We start from the raw sequence: 15,834 nt of genomic DNA, 5'->3' as shown, positions 1-15,834 counted from the left end.
CTGCCCTAAGATAAATATGGCAGGGCGCCCCGTGAGCCGGCCCTTGTAATTAATACGGCGACGGAACGTCGGCGTTTCCCCAAACGCCCGGTAATCCTCCCCTAGCATCATGAACACTACCACTACCAACAACCTCGCTCGCTCACAACATCAGTTACCGAACGAGGAACTGGGCCCCGAGGTTACTCCAAAGCAAGGGGGCCTCGCAACCGCCCCCCGCCCTCTTGAAGACTCGGGACAGATCTAAAAAACTGGAACAAGTAACCCGGTTCCCGATTTTTGTCACCCTAGCCCAGGGGAGGGGGCGTGCATCCCGCGGCTCTTAAAAGGACACCCGCTTCCTCGTGGCCAAACGAAATCCGCAACGCCGAACTGTACAGGAAGACCGGTTGTCCTAATAATCGCGTGCCAAAAATTGCCCCGACATGGACACCAACCGGGGCAAAGGGCAACTCCTGGAGGGCCGGGACCACTTGCCGCAAGGCCGCGAAGGACGAGCTGGCGGCAGCGATCGCGACCTGTCTTGGGGCGAGGCTCGACACGCGGCCAAGGACAGGAAGAAGCGGAGGGAACTCATTGTGGCCTCCTGTCCCGTACGGGATGAAGAGGATTATCTAACTTCCCCGTGACATCGTTTATTGAGGACCGCCGTTTCTCGTGTTCACCACGTGCATTGCGGCTCTTGGGAATGTTGACAATTTCTCACCTAATTGGTACAACAAAAAAATGTCCCTTCTCGTCAGTTTCGGTTGCCCCCCCCCGGCCGCCCCCGCCCTGCCCCTAGTCTCTAACGACCCCCGAACGAACCCTCAGCTGAAAACATTCCCCACAAAATACATAACGGCGAAAAATAAAAACAAAAGTGGCTCTTGCTTGATAAATTAAACGAGATGATTCCATTGTGAATGTAAACCGACGGCCCTGGTAAAAGACCACGGGTGGGGGGGGGGGGTGGCGTGCAATGTAATTCACTCCCCTCCACCAGAGCTCCACAGGTAATCCACAGCGCCGGCGGCTGCTGCTGCTGCTGCCATTATCGAAGATGTGCGGGCAAATCGCTCGTCTCAAAATCGTCGCCCGCGACTCCGTCCGCGATCCACCACACCACCAGCGAGAGAGCGAGAGAGCGAGCGAGCGAGCGGTTGCGAGGATTCGCGAGGCCGTCGGGCGACTCGTGACCCCGAGCCGACCCCGGAGCCGGCTCGCTGCCAGTCGGCCGAGCGGATGAGACGCCAGCGCGTGCGGGCGCCCGTCTCCAACGGGGGAGCAACGTGACGACGTCTGGCCAGCGTGGAAGGGTAGGCCAGGCACCCTCCCCTCCCGATAGAGGGGAGGCTCTCTCCTCTCTCTGTCGTTCGAAATAACACACCGGGGCGTGCGCGGCAGTGGCGTGGCAAGAGGCAGCCTCGCCCCGCCCCCCCCCTACTGCTGCGAAAACCTGGCAAAGGGACTCCCCCCCGCCCCCTCTTGGAAGAAACAAAACATCTTGAGACCTCAGCTGAGGCTTTCCTGGGTAAACACGCGTTGTTGTGAGTCACAGCAGCGACGATAAGAGCCGCAACCCTCCCAGGGCCCGTCTTACACCACTTTGTCTATTCGGCCCCGGGGACGCACTGTCCCGCTACGATGGGCATCCCCCATCGTGAACAGAACCCAGCGTTGCGTTTGAATCGAGCAGACTGAAGTGTGCGATCGTTGCGTTAAACGGCGTTGCACAAACACAAATATCCCCCCCCCCACCACCCCCCGTACAGCCCTTGGCAGGCTTTCGGAGCAAGTGCTGTTAGCGAGCACCTATTAAGGGCCGCACGGCACACGAGGGAGTGCGTGGCCAGCACCACGCCCGGCCGCTTTTGTCTACCCAGTGCCGATGCTGTATACACTCCGCACCGGGCGATCCAGGGGAGGGGTCCCAGCACCGGTTCAAATAATCGTCACCAATATTGGCCGTGGGTGGGAAATCGAACCCGGGTCGCTGGATTTGTAGCGCAGTGCGCCAACCACCAGGCCACCGCTCCCCACTGAGAGCGTCGCACAGACGCGCGCACATCGCTCACCTTGCCTCGCTGAAATCTGACGCCGGTGCTGGCCCAAGCGCCACCTCCCCCCCCTCCCCGCTGCCACCGCACCGGCGCACGAGCCCCCCAACCCAAGCGAGTTATCATTTAAAGAGCAAAGTAAAGGTAGCTCCACGCGCAACTTGTACGCGTGTTGAACTTCTTTCGCACCGCGCGTGGCCAACCACGCTAATCGGAGGTGCGGGGGGAGGGGGACCAAGTGTCCGATGCTTTTCAGTCCTCTAGGCCTATAGGGGGGTCTCAGGAGCGAGTGCCCAGTAACTGGGACCTCCCAACTCCAGCCCAGGTTGTTCCCAAAGCCACTGCCGATTATGTCGAGGTCCCCCACAGACCGGGGGACCTCTCATACGTCTTTTCCACTGCCCAACCGTGCCCAAGCCAGCTGGGCGTAGCCCATCAGACTCCGGGTCGTTTTTCCACTGCAAAAGCCGACCTGAGCCGAGCCGCTGGCGTGGCAGCGCAGTGCTGCCCCTGGCCCTGCTTGGCCCCAGACTCGGGCGTCTCGCGAGGCCAGCGGCTTCGCCCGTGGCTCGGCACGGCAACGAGCCGGTGGAAATCCACCCGTGCCGTGATGGTATCACATCCAAACTGGCTCGGATGCGACCGTGAAAAATGGCATATTAGACCAGGTCCACTGGTGGCTTCACGCTCCGACTGATCCGAGTGGTCATTCTGGGGCCTCTGAGACCCCTGCCCAGCTCCATCCCAAGTGCCACTGCTGCTCGTGGTGGTTGGTCACCCCAGACGCGACAAGGTGGCCCCCGCTAGCCGAGCGGCGACTCCCAATCCTCCAGACCACCGTGGCTGACCGTGGCACCACGGTGCTACGCCCACCACCGACTGCTCGCCCACCGCACAAAACCCCGCACCCTGCGGCCTGCACGGCGACATCCTCCCGAGCGCCCCGCCAAGGCTGCTGCCAGCCAGCTTTGGGGCCTCCCTCCACTTCATCTCCACCGCTGGACGAGCGGAAGCACTCCCACAGGCCTCCACAGGCCTGGTCCACCCCCCCCCCCCCCCTCACCGCCGCCCCCCCGCCCCAGCTCCCCAGCCCTGCTGGATGAGGTCACCCCCTGAAGGGTTTTTGGGTCCCCCTGCAGCAAGTGGCGAGTCACACCCACCCCGCCGCCCCTCCAGCCCCCCCCCCCCGTAACCCCCCGCCACCGCTGGACGAGCGGTCTCTCAGACCCACAACCGTGCGGCCCCCACGTTCCCCGTGGCCCCCACGTTCCCCGTGGCCCCCACGTTCCCCGTGGCCCCCACGTTCCCCGTGGCCCCCACGTTCCCCGTGGCCCCCACGTTCCCCGTGGCCCCCACGTTCCCCGTGGCCCCCACGTTCCCCGTGGCCCCCACGTTCCCCGTGGCCCCCACGTTCCCCGTGGCCCCCACGTTCCCCGTGGCCCCCACGTTCCCCGTGGCCCCCACGTTCCCCGTGGCCCCCACGTGCCCCGTGGCCCCCACGTTCCCCGTGGCCCCCACGTTCCCCGTGGCCCCCACGTGCCCCGTGGCCCCCACGTTCCCCGTGGCCCCCACGTGCCCCGTGGCCCCCACGTTCCCCGTGGCCCCCACGTTCCCCGTGGCCGCCACGTACCCCGTGGCCCCCACGTTCCCCGTGGCCCCCACGTGCCCCGTGGCCCCCACGTGCCCCGTGGCCCCCACGTTCCCCGTGGCCCCCACGTTCCCCGTGGCCCCCACGTTCCCCGTGGCCCCCTTTCTCCCGCTGCTCCCCCGTCCACCGAGGCGGGGTAGGGGGACGAGCGGTTTCTCGGAACCCCTCCCCCCCGCACCGACGTACCAGCCCCGCCCCCCCCCGTGCTCTACCTCCCCCCGCCCCCCCCCCCCGCGCGTGCTACTGCTGGCTGAGCAGGGCGGAGCGGTTGGCCTTCATCTTCTCGAGGCGCCGCACGAGGTGCCCGTTGGTGAGCTGCAGCTCGTCGAGGCGGTCGAGGGCGGCCCGCAGCTCCCTCTGCAGGCGGCGCCGCTCCGCCTTCAGCTCGTCCTCGGTGCGCTCCCAGCCCTCGGCGGCCCCCCGCAGACGCAACGCCTGTGCCTCCAGACGCAGCACCTGCACTCGTGGGGGGCGGGGGGGGGGGGGGGGGAGGGGAGAGAGGGAATGGTGGCAGAGGTGGGGGTGGCGGTAGCGGTTGGGGCGGTGGAGATAGCGGCTGGTGGTGGCAGTGCCGCATGCGGGGATGGTGATGATGGTGGTGATGGTGGTGATGGTGATGATGGTGGTGATGAAGGTGGTGATGGTGATGATGGTGGTGATGGTGAAGGTGGTGATGGTGACGATGGCAGCGGTAGTGGTGGTGTTGGTGGCGAGGGTGGTGTTAGCAGTTGCGGAGATGGTGATAGTGATGATCGTGGTGGTAGTGGTGGTAATGGTGGTGATAGTGATTATCGTGGTGGTAGTGGTGGTAGTGATGATCGTGGTGGTAGTGATGATCGTGGTGGTAGTGGTGATAGTGATGATTGTGGTGGTAGTATTGGTAGTGGTGGTAGTGGTGGTAGTGGTGTTTGTGGTGGTAGTGGTGATAGTGATGATCGTGGTGGTAGAGGTGGTAGTGATGATCGTGGTGGTAGTGGTGTTTGTGGTGGTAGTGGTGATAGTGGTGATAGTGATGATCGTGGTGGTAGTGGTGATAGTGATGATCGTGGTGGTAGTGGTGGTAATGGTGTTTGTGGTGGTAGTGATGGTAGTGGTGTTTGTGGTGGTAGTGGTGGAAGTGATGATCGTGGTGGTAGTGATGATCGTGGTGGTAGTGGTGGTAGTGGTGGTAGTGGTGATAGTGGTGATAGTGATGATCGTGGTGGTAGTGGTGATAGTGATGATCGTGGTGGTAGTGGTGGTAATGGTGTTTGTGGTGGTAGTGATGGTAGTGGTGTTTGTGGTGGTAGTGGTGGAAGTGATGATCGTGGTGGTAGTGATGATCGTGGTGGTAGTGGTGTTTGTGGTGGTAGTGGTGTTTGTGGTGGTAGTGGTGTTTGTGGTGGTAGTGGTGTTTGTGGTGGTAGTGGTGATTGTGGTGGTAGTGGTGGTAGTGGTGGTAGTGGTGATCGTGGTGGTAGTGGTGGTAGTGATGATCGTGGTGGTAGTGATGATCGTGGTGGTAGTGGTGATAGTGATGATTGTGGTGGTAGTATTGGTAGTGGTGGTAGTGGTGGTAGTGGTGGTAGTGGTGTTTGTGGTGGTAGTGGTGATAGTGATGATCGTGGTGGTAGAGGTGGTAGTGATGATCGTGGTGGTAGTGGTGTTTGTGGTGGTAGTGGTGATAGTGGTGATAGTGATGATCGTGGTGGTAGTGGTGATAGTGATGATCGTGGTGGTAGTGGTGGTAATGGTGTTTGTGGTGGTAGTGATGGTAGTGGTGTTTGTGGTGGTAGTGGTGGTAGTGATGATCGTAGTGGTAGTGGTGGTAGTGGTGGTAGTGGTGATCGTGGTGGTAGTGGTGGTAGTGATGATCGTGGTGGTAGTGGTGATAGTGATGATCGTGGTGGTAGTGGTGATAGTGATGATCGTGGTGGTAGTGGTGATAGTGATGATCGTGGTGGTAGTGGTGGTAGTGATGATCGTGGTGGTAGTGGTGATAGTGATGATCGTGGTGGTAGTGGTGATAGTGATGATCGTGGTGGTAGTGGTGATAGTGATGATCGTGGTGGTAGTGGTGGTAGTGATGATCGTGGTGGTAGTGGTGATAGTGATGATCGTGGTGGTAGTGGTGATAGTGATGATCGTGGTGGTAGTGGTGATAGTGATGATCGTGGTGGTAGTGGTGATAGTGATGATCGTGGTGGTAGTGATGGTAGTGGTGATCGTGGTGGTAGTGGTGGTAGTGATTATCGTGGTGGTAGTGGTGTTTGTGGTGGTAGTGGTGATAGTGATGATCGTGGTGGTAGTGGTGGTAGTGGTGATCGTGGTGGTAGTGGTGATAGTGATGATCGTGGTGGTAGTGGTGGTAGTGGTGATCGTGGTGGTAGTGGTGGTAGTGATGATCGTGGTGGTAGTGGTGGTAGTGGTGATCGTGGTGGTAGTGGTGGTAGTGATGATCGTGGTGGTAGTGGTGGTAGTGATGATCGTGGTGGTAGTGGTGGTAGTGGTGATCGTGGTGGTAGTGGTGGTAGTGATGATCGTGGTGGTAGTATTGGTAGTGATGATCGTGGTGGTAGTGGTGGTAGTGGTGGTAGTGGTGATCGTGGTGGTAGTGGTGGTAGTGATGATCGTGGTGGTAGTGGTGTTTGTGGTAACGCGAGCAATGACAGTGCAATCGAGAGTTAGCGGAGCCAGCAGCGGCAGCTCAGACCAAACGACCACCACCAGCCACTCCAGCAGTACCACCACTATCAGTAGCACCACCAGCACCATCACCAGCCACACCACCAGCACCAGCACCACCACCACCACCAGCACCACCACCAGCGCCACCACCAGCTCCACCAGCAGCGCCACCAGCAGCGCCACCACCAGCGCCACCACCAGCACCACCACCAGCACCATCACCAGCCGCACCACCAGCACCAGCGCCACCACCAGTACCACCACCAGCAGCGCTACCAGCAGCGCCACCAGCAGCAGCGCCACCACCAGCAGCGCCACTACCAGCTCCACCAGCAGCTCCACCACTAGCTCCACCAGCAGCGCCACCAGCGGCAGCAGCAGCAGCAGCACCGGCGGTGCGATCGCGGGCGCCGCCCTCACGTTCTGCTCGAGCGCCGCCTTCTCCTGCTCCGCCTTGGCCACCTTGAACTTGAGCTCGCTCACTTGGCGCTGCGCCTCCCCTGTCGCGACGGACCGACACGCACACACGCACGTCACAACACGTCGCGCAAGAGGAGCCCGGTGAACAATGACGATAATTATAAAGAGTAATCATCCTTTAGAATTCGTGACACGCTCAAAGTGTGGCGGCCGCGGCGGTTTAGACAAAAGCAGTCAGTGCCCGGAATCAACGAGTGAAGATCACCACGGAACAGTTCCCGTGGCGGTGGTAGTAGTAGCAACAGAAGAGTTGCAAGGAGACGACTGACTGCCGGCGAGCGAGCACCTGGAGTGACTCGGCGAGCGGCCGGATCATCAAATCACCCCGACCGCTGCTACGCTCGGAATTCCATCGCGTGCAGCAGCGAGGAAGCAACCGAGCGGTGCTCCTTCCCAGATATCACAGCAGCAGCAGCAGCAGCAGGATTGCAGTGCCGTCCAATCAGGAACAGTATGGGGCGGGGACTCATCCAGCAGTGGAGCTGTACACGAGTGAGAGACGGCCACCCAACTGCAGGTCTGGAACCGTGAACCCGTGACCTGCCAAGCGTCGACCCCGTGACCCGCGACACGGCCATTGTGAGCCTCCCTCACTCTGCATCTCGGCGACGTGGACGGCGGCGTCACCGGTGCCGGCGCCGGTGACGCCGTCGGGGGCCCCCGCCTCGCCGCCCCCCCCCACGCCGGGGCCCCCCACCTCGCCCCCCCGCACGCCGCCCCCCTTCTGACGCTCCGCTTCCAGCTCCGACTTCAGCCTCCGCACCTACGGGGGGGGGGGTCGAGGGGGGGGGTCGAGGGGGGGGGTGCAGGGTGTCGACAGGGGGTCAGCGCAGGGGGTCAGTGCAGGGGGTCCACGGGGGGTCAGCGCAGGGGGTCCACAGGGGGTCAGCGCAGGGGGTCAGTGCAGGGGGTCAGTGCAGGGGGTCCGATGAGGGAGGTGCGAGGGGTCAATGAAGGTGCCCGCCGCCAGGGTGTGGCGGTTACCTGCTCCTCCAGTCCGTCCCTCTCGTCCGTCAGTTTCGTGAGCCTCACGTCTGCACAGACAGAACCAATGGGACAGAGAACAATAAGAGACATGGCGCCCCCTACTGGTGCAGCCCCCCCTACTGGTGCAGCCCCCCCTACTGGTGCAGCCCCCCCTCCCCCCCCCACGGACAGGCCGGTTGAAGTGAGCGTCGCCACATCAGCAGGTCGCCAGTTTGTGGGGGAGGGGGGGTGGTAGGGAAAGTCAACAGCGGTTGTCTTGTGGAAAGGCTCCCTCCCGCCATAGGAATGTGGAATTTCCGCCACTGGCTGTGCAGTGATGTGAACAGGAGACGAGCGCCGATACCTCGATGCTCATTCGACGGGTTCCACTATGTACGCGTGGCTAGAGTTACATGTGGCTAGTGTAGTAAGGGTTAGGGCTAGTGTCTAGTTGGCTAGTGTAGTTAGGGTTAGGGCTAGTGTCTAGTTGGCTAGTGTAGTAAGGGTTAGGGCTAGTGTCTAGATGGCTAGTGTAGTAAGGGTTAGGGCTAGTGTCTAGATGGCTAGTGTAGTAAGGGTTAGGGCTAGTGTCTAGTTGGCTAGTGGAGTAAGGGTTAGGGCTAGTGTCTAGTTGGCTAGTGTAGTAAGGGTTAGGGCTAGTGTCTAGATGGCTAGTCTAGTTAGGGTTAGGGCTAGTGTCTAGATGGCTAGTGTAGTTAGGGTTAGGGCTAGTGTCTAGATGGCTAGTGTAGTAAGGGTTAGGGCTAGTGTCTAGATGGCTAGTGTAGTTAGGGTTAGGGCTAGTGTCTAGATGGCAAGTGTAGTTAGGGTTAGGGCTAGTGTCTAGATGGCTAGTGTAGTTAGGGTTAGGGCTAGTGTCTAGATGGCTAGTGTAGTAAGGGTTAGGGCTAGTGTCTAGATGGCTAGTGTAGTTAGGGTTAGGGCTAGTGTCTAGATGGCTAGTGTAGTAAGGGTTAGGGCTAGTGTCTAGATGGCTAGTGTAGTTAGGGTTAGGGCTAGTGTCTAGATGGCTAGTGTAGTTAGGGTTAGGGCTAGTGTCTAGTTGGCTAGTGTAGTTAGGGTTAGGGCTAGTGTCTAGATGGCTAGTGTAGTAAGGGTTAGGGCTAGTGTCTAGATGGCTAGTGTAGTTAGGGTTAGGGCTAGTGTCTAGATGGCTAGTGTAGTTAGGGTTAGGGCTAGTGTCTAGATGGCTAGTGTAGTAAGGGTTAGGGCTAGTGTCTAGATGGCTAGTGTGGCTAGAGTTAGGGCTAGTGTCTAGTTGGCTAGTGTAGTTAGGGTTAGGGCTAGTGTCTAGATGGTTAGTGTAGTAAGGGTTAGGGCTAGTGTCTAGTTGGCTAGTGTAGTAAGGGTTAGGGCTAGTGTCTAGATGGCTAGTGTAGTAAGGGTTAGGGCTAGTGTCTAGATGGCTAGTGTAGTAGGGGTTAGGGCTAGTGTCTAGTTGGCTAGTGTAGTAAGGGTTAGGGCTAGTGTCTAGATGGCTAGTGTAGTAAGGGTTAGGGCTAGTGTCTAGTTGGCTAGTGTAGTAAGGGTTAGGGCTAGTGTCTAGATGGCTAGTGTAGTAAGGGTTAGGGCTAGTGTCTAGTTGGCTAGTGTAGTAAGGGTTAGGGCTAGTGTCTAGATGGCTAGTGTAGTAAGGGTTAGGGCTAGTGTCTAGATGGCTAGTGTAGTAGGGGTTAGGGCTAGTGTCTAGTTGGCTAGTGTAGTAAGGGTTAGGGCTAGTGTCTAGATGGCTAGTGTAGTAAGGGTTAGGGCTAGTGTCTAGTTGGCTAGTGTAGTAAGGGTTAGGGCTAGTGTCTAGATGGCTAGTGTAGTAAGGGTTAGGGCTAGTGTCTAGATGGCTAGTGTGGCTAGGGTTAGGGCTAGTGTCTAGTTGGCTAGTGTAGTTAGGGTTAGGGCTAGTGTCTAAATGGCTAGTGTAGTAAGGGTTAGGGCTAGTGTCTAGATAGCTAGTGTAGTAAGGGTTAGGGCTAGTGTCTAGATGGCTAGTGTAGTAAGGGTTAGGGCTAGTGTCTAGATGGCTAGTGTAGTTAGGGTAAGGGCTAGTGTCTAGATGGCTAGTGTGGCTAGGGTTAGGGCTAGTGTCTAGATGGCTAGTGTAGTAAGGGTTAGGGCTAGTGTCTAGATGACTAGTGAAGTTAGGGTTGGGCTAGTGTCTAGATGGCTAGTGCAGTAAGGGTTAGGGCTAGTGTCTAGTTGGCTAATGTAGTTAGGGTTAGGGCTAGTGTCTAGTTGGCTAGTGTAGTTAGGGTTAGGGCTAGTGTCTAGTTGGCTAGTGGAGTAAGGGTTAGGGCTAGTGTCTACATGGCTAGTGTAGTAAGGGTTAGGGCTAGTGTCTAGTTGGCTAGTGTAGTTAGGGTTAGGGCTAGTGTCTAGATGGCTAGTGGAGTAAGGGTTAGGGCTAGTGTCTAGATGGCTAGTGTAAAGGTTAGGGCTAGTGTCTAGTTGGCTAGTGTAGTAAGGGTTAGGGCTAGTGTCTAGTTGGCTAGTGTAGTTAGGGTTAGGGCTAGTGTCTAGATGGCTAGTGTAGTTAGGGTTAGGGCTAGTGTCTAGTTGGCTAGTGTAGTTAGGGTTAGGGCTAGTGTCTAGATGGCTAGTGTAGTTAGGGTTAGGGCTAGTGTCTAGTTGGCTAGTGTAGTTAGGGCTAGTGTCTAGATGGCTAGTGTGGCTAGGGTTAGGGCTAGTGTCTAGATGGCTAGTGTAGTTAGGGTTAGGGCTAGTGTCTAGATGGCTAGTGTAGTAAGGGTTAGGGCTAGTGTCTAGTTGGCTAGTGTAGTTGGGTTAGGGCTAGTGTCTAGATGGCTAGTGTAGTAAGGGTTAGGGCTAGTGTCTAGTTGGCTAGTGTAGTAAGGGTTAGGGCTAGTGTCTAGATGGCTAGTGTAGTAAGGGTTAGGGCTAGTGTCTAGTTGGCTAGTGTAGTAAGGGTTAGGGCTAGTGTCTAGATGGCTAGTGTAGTAAGTGTTAGGGCTAGTGTCTAGATGGCTTGTGTAGTAAAGGTTAGGGCTAGTGTCTAGATGGCTAGTGTAGTTAGGGTTAGGGCTAGTGTCTAGTTGGTTAGTGTAGGAACAGTTAGGGCTAGTGTCTAGTTGGTTAGTGTAGTTAGGGTTAGGGCTAGTGGCTAGATGGCTAGTGTAGTAAGGGTTAGGGCTAGTGTCTAGATGGCTAGTGTAGTAAGGGTTAGGGCTAGTGTCTAGTTGGCTAGTGTAGTAAGGGTTGGGGCTAAAGGTCTGCTTGGATAGTGTAGTAAGGGTTAGAGGAAGTGCTTGTGTCTGCTTGGCTGTGTACTGACGGAAATGCTAACGAGGCTGCGACAGGAATTAAGCGGTCTCCCTCATGATAAGAACCTTCAGTTTTAAGTCTGCCAACCACTGGCACACTGACAGTGATTATTAAGACGACACCAGTCGGTGGTCATGGCCACATACGAATATAAAACAGATCAAGTCACCGCTAAATCACATGACCTTTGTGTGGCCACCCACACTCTGAATCCCTCCACCTCTCCCCGCCCCCTGTGAAAACAGACCCTGCTCCGTGTATGTACGTATGTTGAACTTCTTTCACACCACCGTACGTAGCCAACAGTGCTAACCGGAGGTGAGTTTTTATCAAGAAATTAGTTTTATCAAGAAATGAGTTTCATCAAGAAATAAGTTTTCAATATAGATTTTAAAAAGATCTACGGACGTCACAAGCGCCACTAGGGGGGTGGACATCCAGACGTGCAGGCTGTGCCGTGGACGTGCACCGTGGACGCGCAGAGTGTGCCGTGGATGTGCAGGGTGCGCCGTGGACGTGCACCGTGTGCCGGGGTCGTACCCAGGGGCCCGTCTCCCAGCGCGTCCAGGATCCGCGCCGACGTCCGTGACACCAGCGCGAGCGGCGCCGCCCCCGTCTCCTCCCGCTCCCCGTTACACACGGAGCCCTGCACCACGGCCAGCCCGTGCCTCTACACGCACGCACGCACGCACACACCCAGAAATAGATCCCCCGTGTAGCCCTTAACAGACTGTTGGGGCAAGTGCCGTTAGCGAGCAGCACCTATGAAGGCCGGCACGGCACACGAGGGGGGGTGGGTGGCCGGCACCACCCCCACACGCGTATTCGGTGTTTCTGCTGGTGGTGGCGGCGGCAGCGGCGACCGTACCTGAATCCCGTGGAGCGGACGGCAAACCTCAGCTCCCGGCTCATCTCTCTCCGCTCTTAGGCTATCACAGTAGGCCTTGTGCCTCTCCAGGGCCTGGCAGCAGGCCCGCCACGGAAGGAAGGACGGACGGGCGGAAGGACAGATGGACGAAGGGATAGGCAGACGGACAAACGGACGGACAGCCGGACGGATTCAATGGTACAAACGGGCGGACAGATAGCCAGATGGAAAGACCGGCGGGAGAGAGATAACGGAGATAAGGAAAGCGGGAGAGGAGGGGCGGTCACACACGGGCGACGGGAGAGAAGAGTGAGGTCAGTGCACGGAGAACTCCATCCAAGAGACGGGGTGAGAAGAGCAGTCGATATACACGTGATCACAACCTCACACCCCAATCCCGCACCCTAACCCCCCATGCTAACCCCGCACCCCAACCTCACACCCCACACCCCAACCTCACACCCCATAACCCCCATCCCCCACGCTAACCTCACACCCCAAACTTGTATCCCCATCCCGCACCCCAACCCCACGCCCCAACCGCGCACGCCAACCCCTCACCCAAACCCATAATCCAGAACCAACCCTGCACTCTAATGCCAAACCGTAACTCCTAAACTATAACCCGGCACCCTCTAACCCTCACCGCCTAACCCTACTTGCTAAACCCTAATAACCTAGCCCTTACCCCCTAACCATAACCCACAACCATAAACCCTAACGTCTAACCCTCACCCAAACCCTAACTCCAAAACTCTCACCCTAAACCAAACTTTGAACCCAAAACCCTAACCTCTCTAACTGTGAACCCTAACCTCTGTGAACCCTAACCTCTAACTGTGAACCCTTACCTCTAACTGTGAACCCTAACCTCTAACTGTGAACCCTAACCTCTAACTGTGAACCCTAACCTCTAACTGTGAACCCTAACCTCTAACTGTGAACCCTAACCTCTAACTGTGAACCCTAACCTCTGTGAACCCTAACCTCTAACTGTGAACCCTAACCTCTAACTGTGAACCCTAACCTCTAACTGTGAACCCTAACCTCTAACTGTGAACCCTAACCTCTAACTGTGAACCCTAACCTCTAACTGTGAACCCTAACCTCTAACTGTGAAACCTAACCTCTAACTGTGAAACCTAACCTCTAACTGTGAACCCTAACTTCTAACTGTGAACCCTAACCTCTAACTGTGAACCCTAACCTCTAACTGTGAACCCTAACCTCTAACTGTGAACCCTAACCTCTAACTGTGAACCCTAACCTCTAACTGTGAACCCTAACCTCTAACTGTGAACCCTAACCTCTAACTGTGAACCCTAACCTCTAACTGTGAACCCTAACCTCTAACTGTGAACCCTAACCTCTAACTGTGAAACCTAACCTCTAACTGTGAAACCTAACCTCTAACTGTGAACCCTAACCTCTAACTGTGAACCCTAACCTCTAACTGTGAACCCTAACCTCTAACTGTGAACCCTAACCTCTAACTGTGAACCCTAACCTCTAACTGTGAACCCTAACCTCTAACTGTGAACCGTAACCTCTAACTGTGAACCCTAACCTCTAACTGTGAACCCTAACCTCTAACTGTGAACCCTAACCTCTAACTGTGAACCCTAACCTCTAACTGTGAACCCTAACCTCTAACTGTGAACCCTAACCTCTAACTGTGAACCCTAACCTCTAACTGTGAACCCTAACCTCTAACTGTGAACCGTAACCTCTAACTGTGAACCGTAACCTCTAACTGTGAACCCTAACCTCTAACTGTGAACCCTAACCTCTAACTGTGAACCCTAACCTCTAACTGTGAACCCTAACCTCTAACTGTGAACCCTAACCTCTAACTGTGAACCCTAACCTCTAACTGTGAACCGTAACCTCTAACTGTGAACCGTAACCTCTAACTGTGAACCCTAACCTCTAACTGTGAACCCTAACCTCTAACTGTGAACCCTAACCTCTAACTGTGAACCCTAACCTCTAACTGTGAACCCTAACCTCTAACTGTGAACCCTAACCTCTAACTGTGAACCCTAACCTCTAACTGTGAACCGTAACCTCTAACTGTGAACCGTAACCTCTAACTGTGAACCCTAACCTCTAACTGTGAACCCTAACCTCTAACTGTGAACCCTAACCTCTAACTGTGAACCCTAACCTCTAACTGTGAACCCTAACCTCTAACTGTGAACCCTAACCCCGGCCGTGTCGCCATACCGCTATCTTCTTGTCCTTCCAGCCCACGGTCTCCTGCAGATCCAACACCTCCTTGCCGAGCTCGCACTCGCGGGCGTGGAGACGCGCATTTTCCTGATGGGCGAGCGAGTGGTTTATTGATCGAACGAGTGGTTTATTGGTCGAGCGAGTGGTTTATTGATCGAGCAAGCGATTGATGGAGCAAACAATAAATTGAGTGAGCGATTGAACAAGCGAGCAATTGAACGAGCGACCAAGTGAGTGAGCGAGCGAGCGAGCGAGCGAGCGGAGGATTGGCGGCGGCAACATGAGCGAGGTTCGTATGGCACGGCAGCGGCAGTGGTAACGGGCGGCGACGGAGAGGGGTCCCCGAAGGGGATGGAGGGAACGGAAGGGAAACGGCAACAGAGAGCGGAGGGACAGTTGGAGACAAACGGAGGACGTGGGCAGCGGAGTGGACACAGCAACGCGGGCAGGGGGAGCAGAGAAACGAGGAGGGGGGGGGAGGGGGAGGACAAGGAGAGAGAATCGGAAGGTTAGACGATGAGCGCCGGCCAACGAGAAGGCGGAGGGGGTCCGGGGGAAGGAGCGCTCCGGGCCGACACCGCCGAGGGGCTGTGGAGCCGCGTGGGGAACCCCCGGGGCGGTGCGGGGAACCCGAGCGGGGCCTGCTGCAAGTGCTGATGGCAGCAGCAGCAGCAGCAGCAGCAGGTGAGGGGTGCCAGGTGAGCACTGCTCACCTCGATGAGCTGTTCCCTCTGAGCCAGTGCGGCCTGGAGCTGCGTAGACTTGTGCTCCAGGATAGAACAGGCCTGCCTGTGGCGCTCCACCTCCTGAAATGGTGCACACCGCACATACAATACACACACACACCACACACACGTACACACATACACACCACACACACATACACACCACACACACACATACATACCACACACACGTACACACCACACACACACATACATACACACACACACACACGTACACACATACACACCACACACACATACACACCACACACACATACACACCACACACACATACACACCACACACACATACACACCACACACACCACATACACACAAACACACACCACACACACGTACACACATACACACCACACATACACACCACACACACATACACACCACACATACCACATACACGTACACACAAACACACCACACACACACACACACACACGTACACACATACACACCACACACACACACACATACACACCACACACACACACACACACACACGTACACACATACACACCACACACACACACACATACACACACACACATACACACCACACACACATACACACACACACACACCACATACACGTACACACAAACACACACCACACACACACACACACCACACACACGTACACACATACACACCACACACACATACACACACATACACACCACACATACATACACACCACACACACATACACACCACACACACATACACACACATACACACCACACATACATACACACCACACACACATACACACCACACACACATACAGACATACACACCACACACACACACAGACATACACACCACACACACATACACACCACACACACACACCACACACACATACACACATGCACACCACACACACATACACACA

At 56.4% G+C, this 15,834-nt stretch overlaps 1 protein-coding gene across 1 annotated transcript in view; it reads right to left on the bottom strand.

Moving 5' to 3' along the window:
• Positions 1-3,917: 3,917 nt before the first annotated feature.
• Positions 3,918-15,834, bottom strand: part of LOC116954647 (leucine-rich repeat flightless-interacting protein 2-like) — a 34,229-nt gene continuing 22,312 nt past the window's right edge. Inside the window, 8 exon segments of the mRNA XM_076052456.1 lie at positions 3,918-4,143; positions 6,775-6,854; positions 7,429-7,597; positions 7,819-7,868; positions 11,638-11,767; positions 11,966-12,058; positions 14,192-14,284; positions 14,911-15,003. Of these exon segments, the coding sequence (XP_075908571.1) occupies positions 3,928-4,143; positions 6,775-6,854; positions 7,429-7,597; positions 7,819-7,868; positions 11,638-11,767; positions 11,966-12,058; positions 14,192-14,284; positions 14,911-15,003 (924 nt within the window). The 3' untranslated portion in view covers positions 3,918-3,927.

This window comes from Petromyzon marinus, chromosome 56 (genome assembly GCF_048934315.1).
Source record: "Petromyzon marinus isolate PM22_M1 ecotype Great Lakes invasive population chromosome 56, UKy_Petmar_22M1.pri1.0, whole genome shotgun sequence".
In the NCBI taxonomy this organism is placed as follows: Eukaryota; Metazoa; Chordata; class Hyperoartia; order Petromyzontiformes; family Petromyzontidae; genus Petromyzon; species Petromyzon marinus.
Note: the sequence above shows the minus strand (reverse complement) of the source record. Positions and strands in the feature narration are given on the sequence as shown.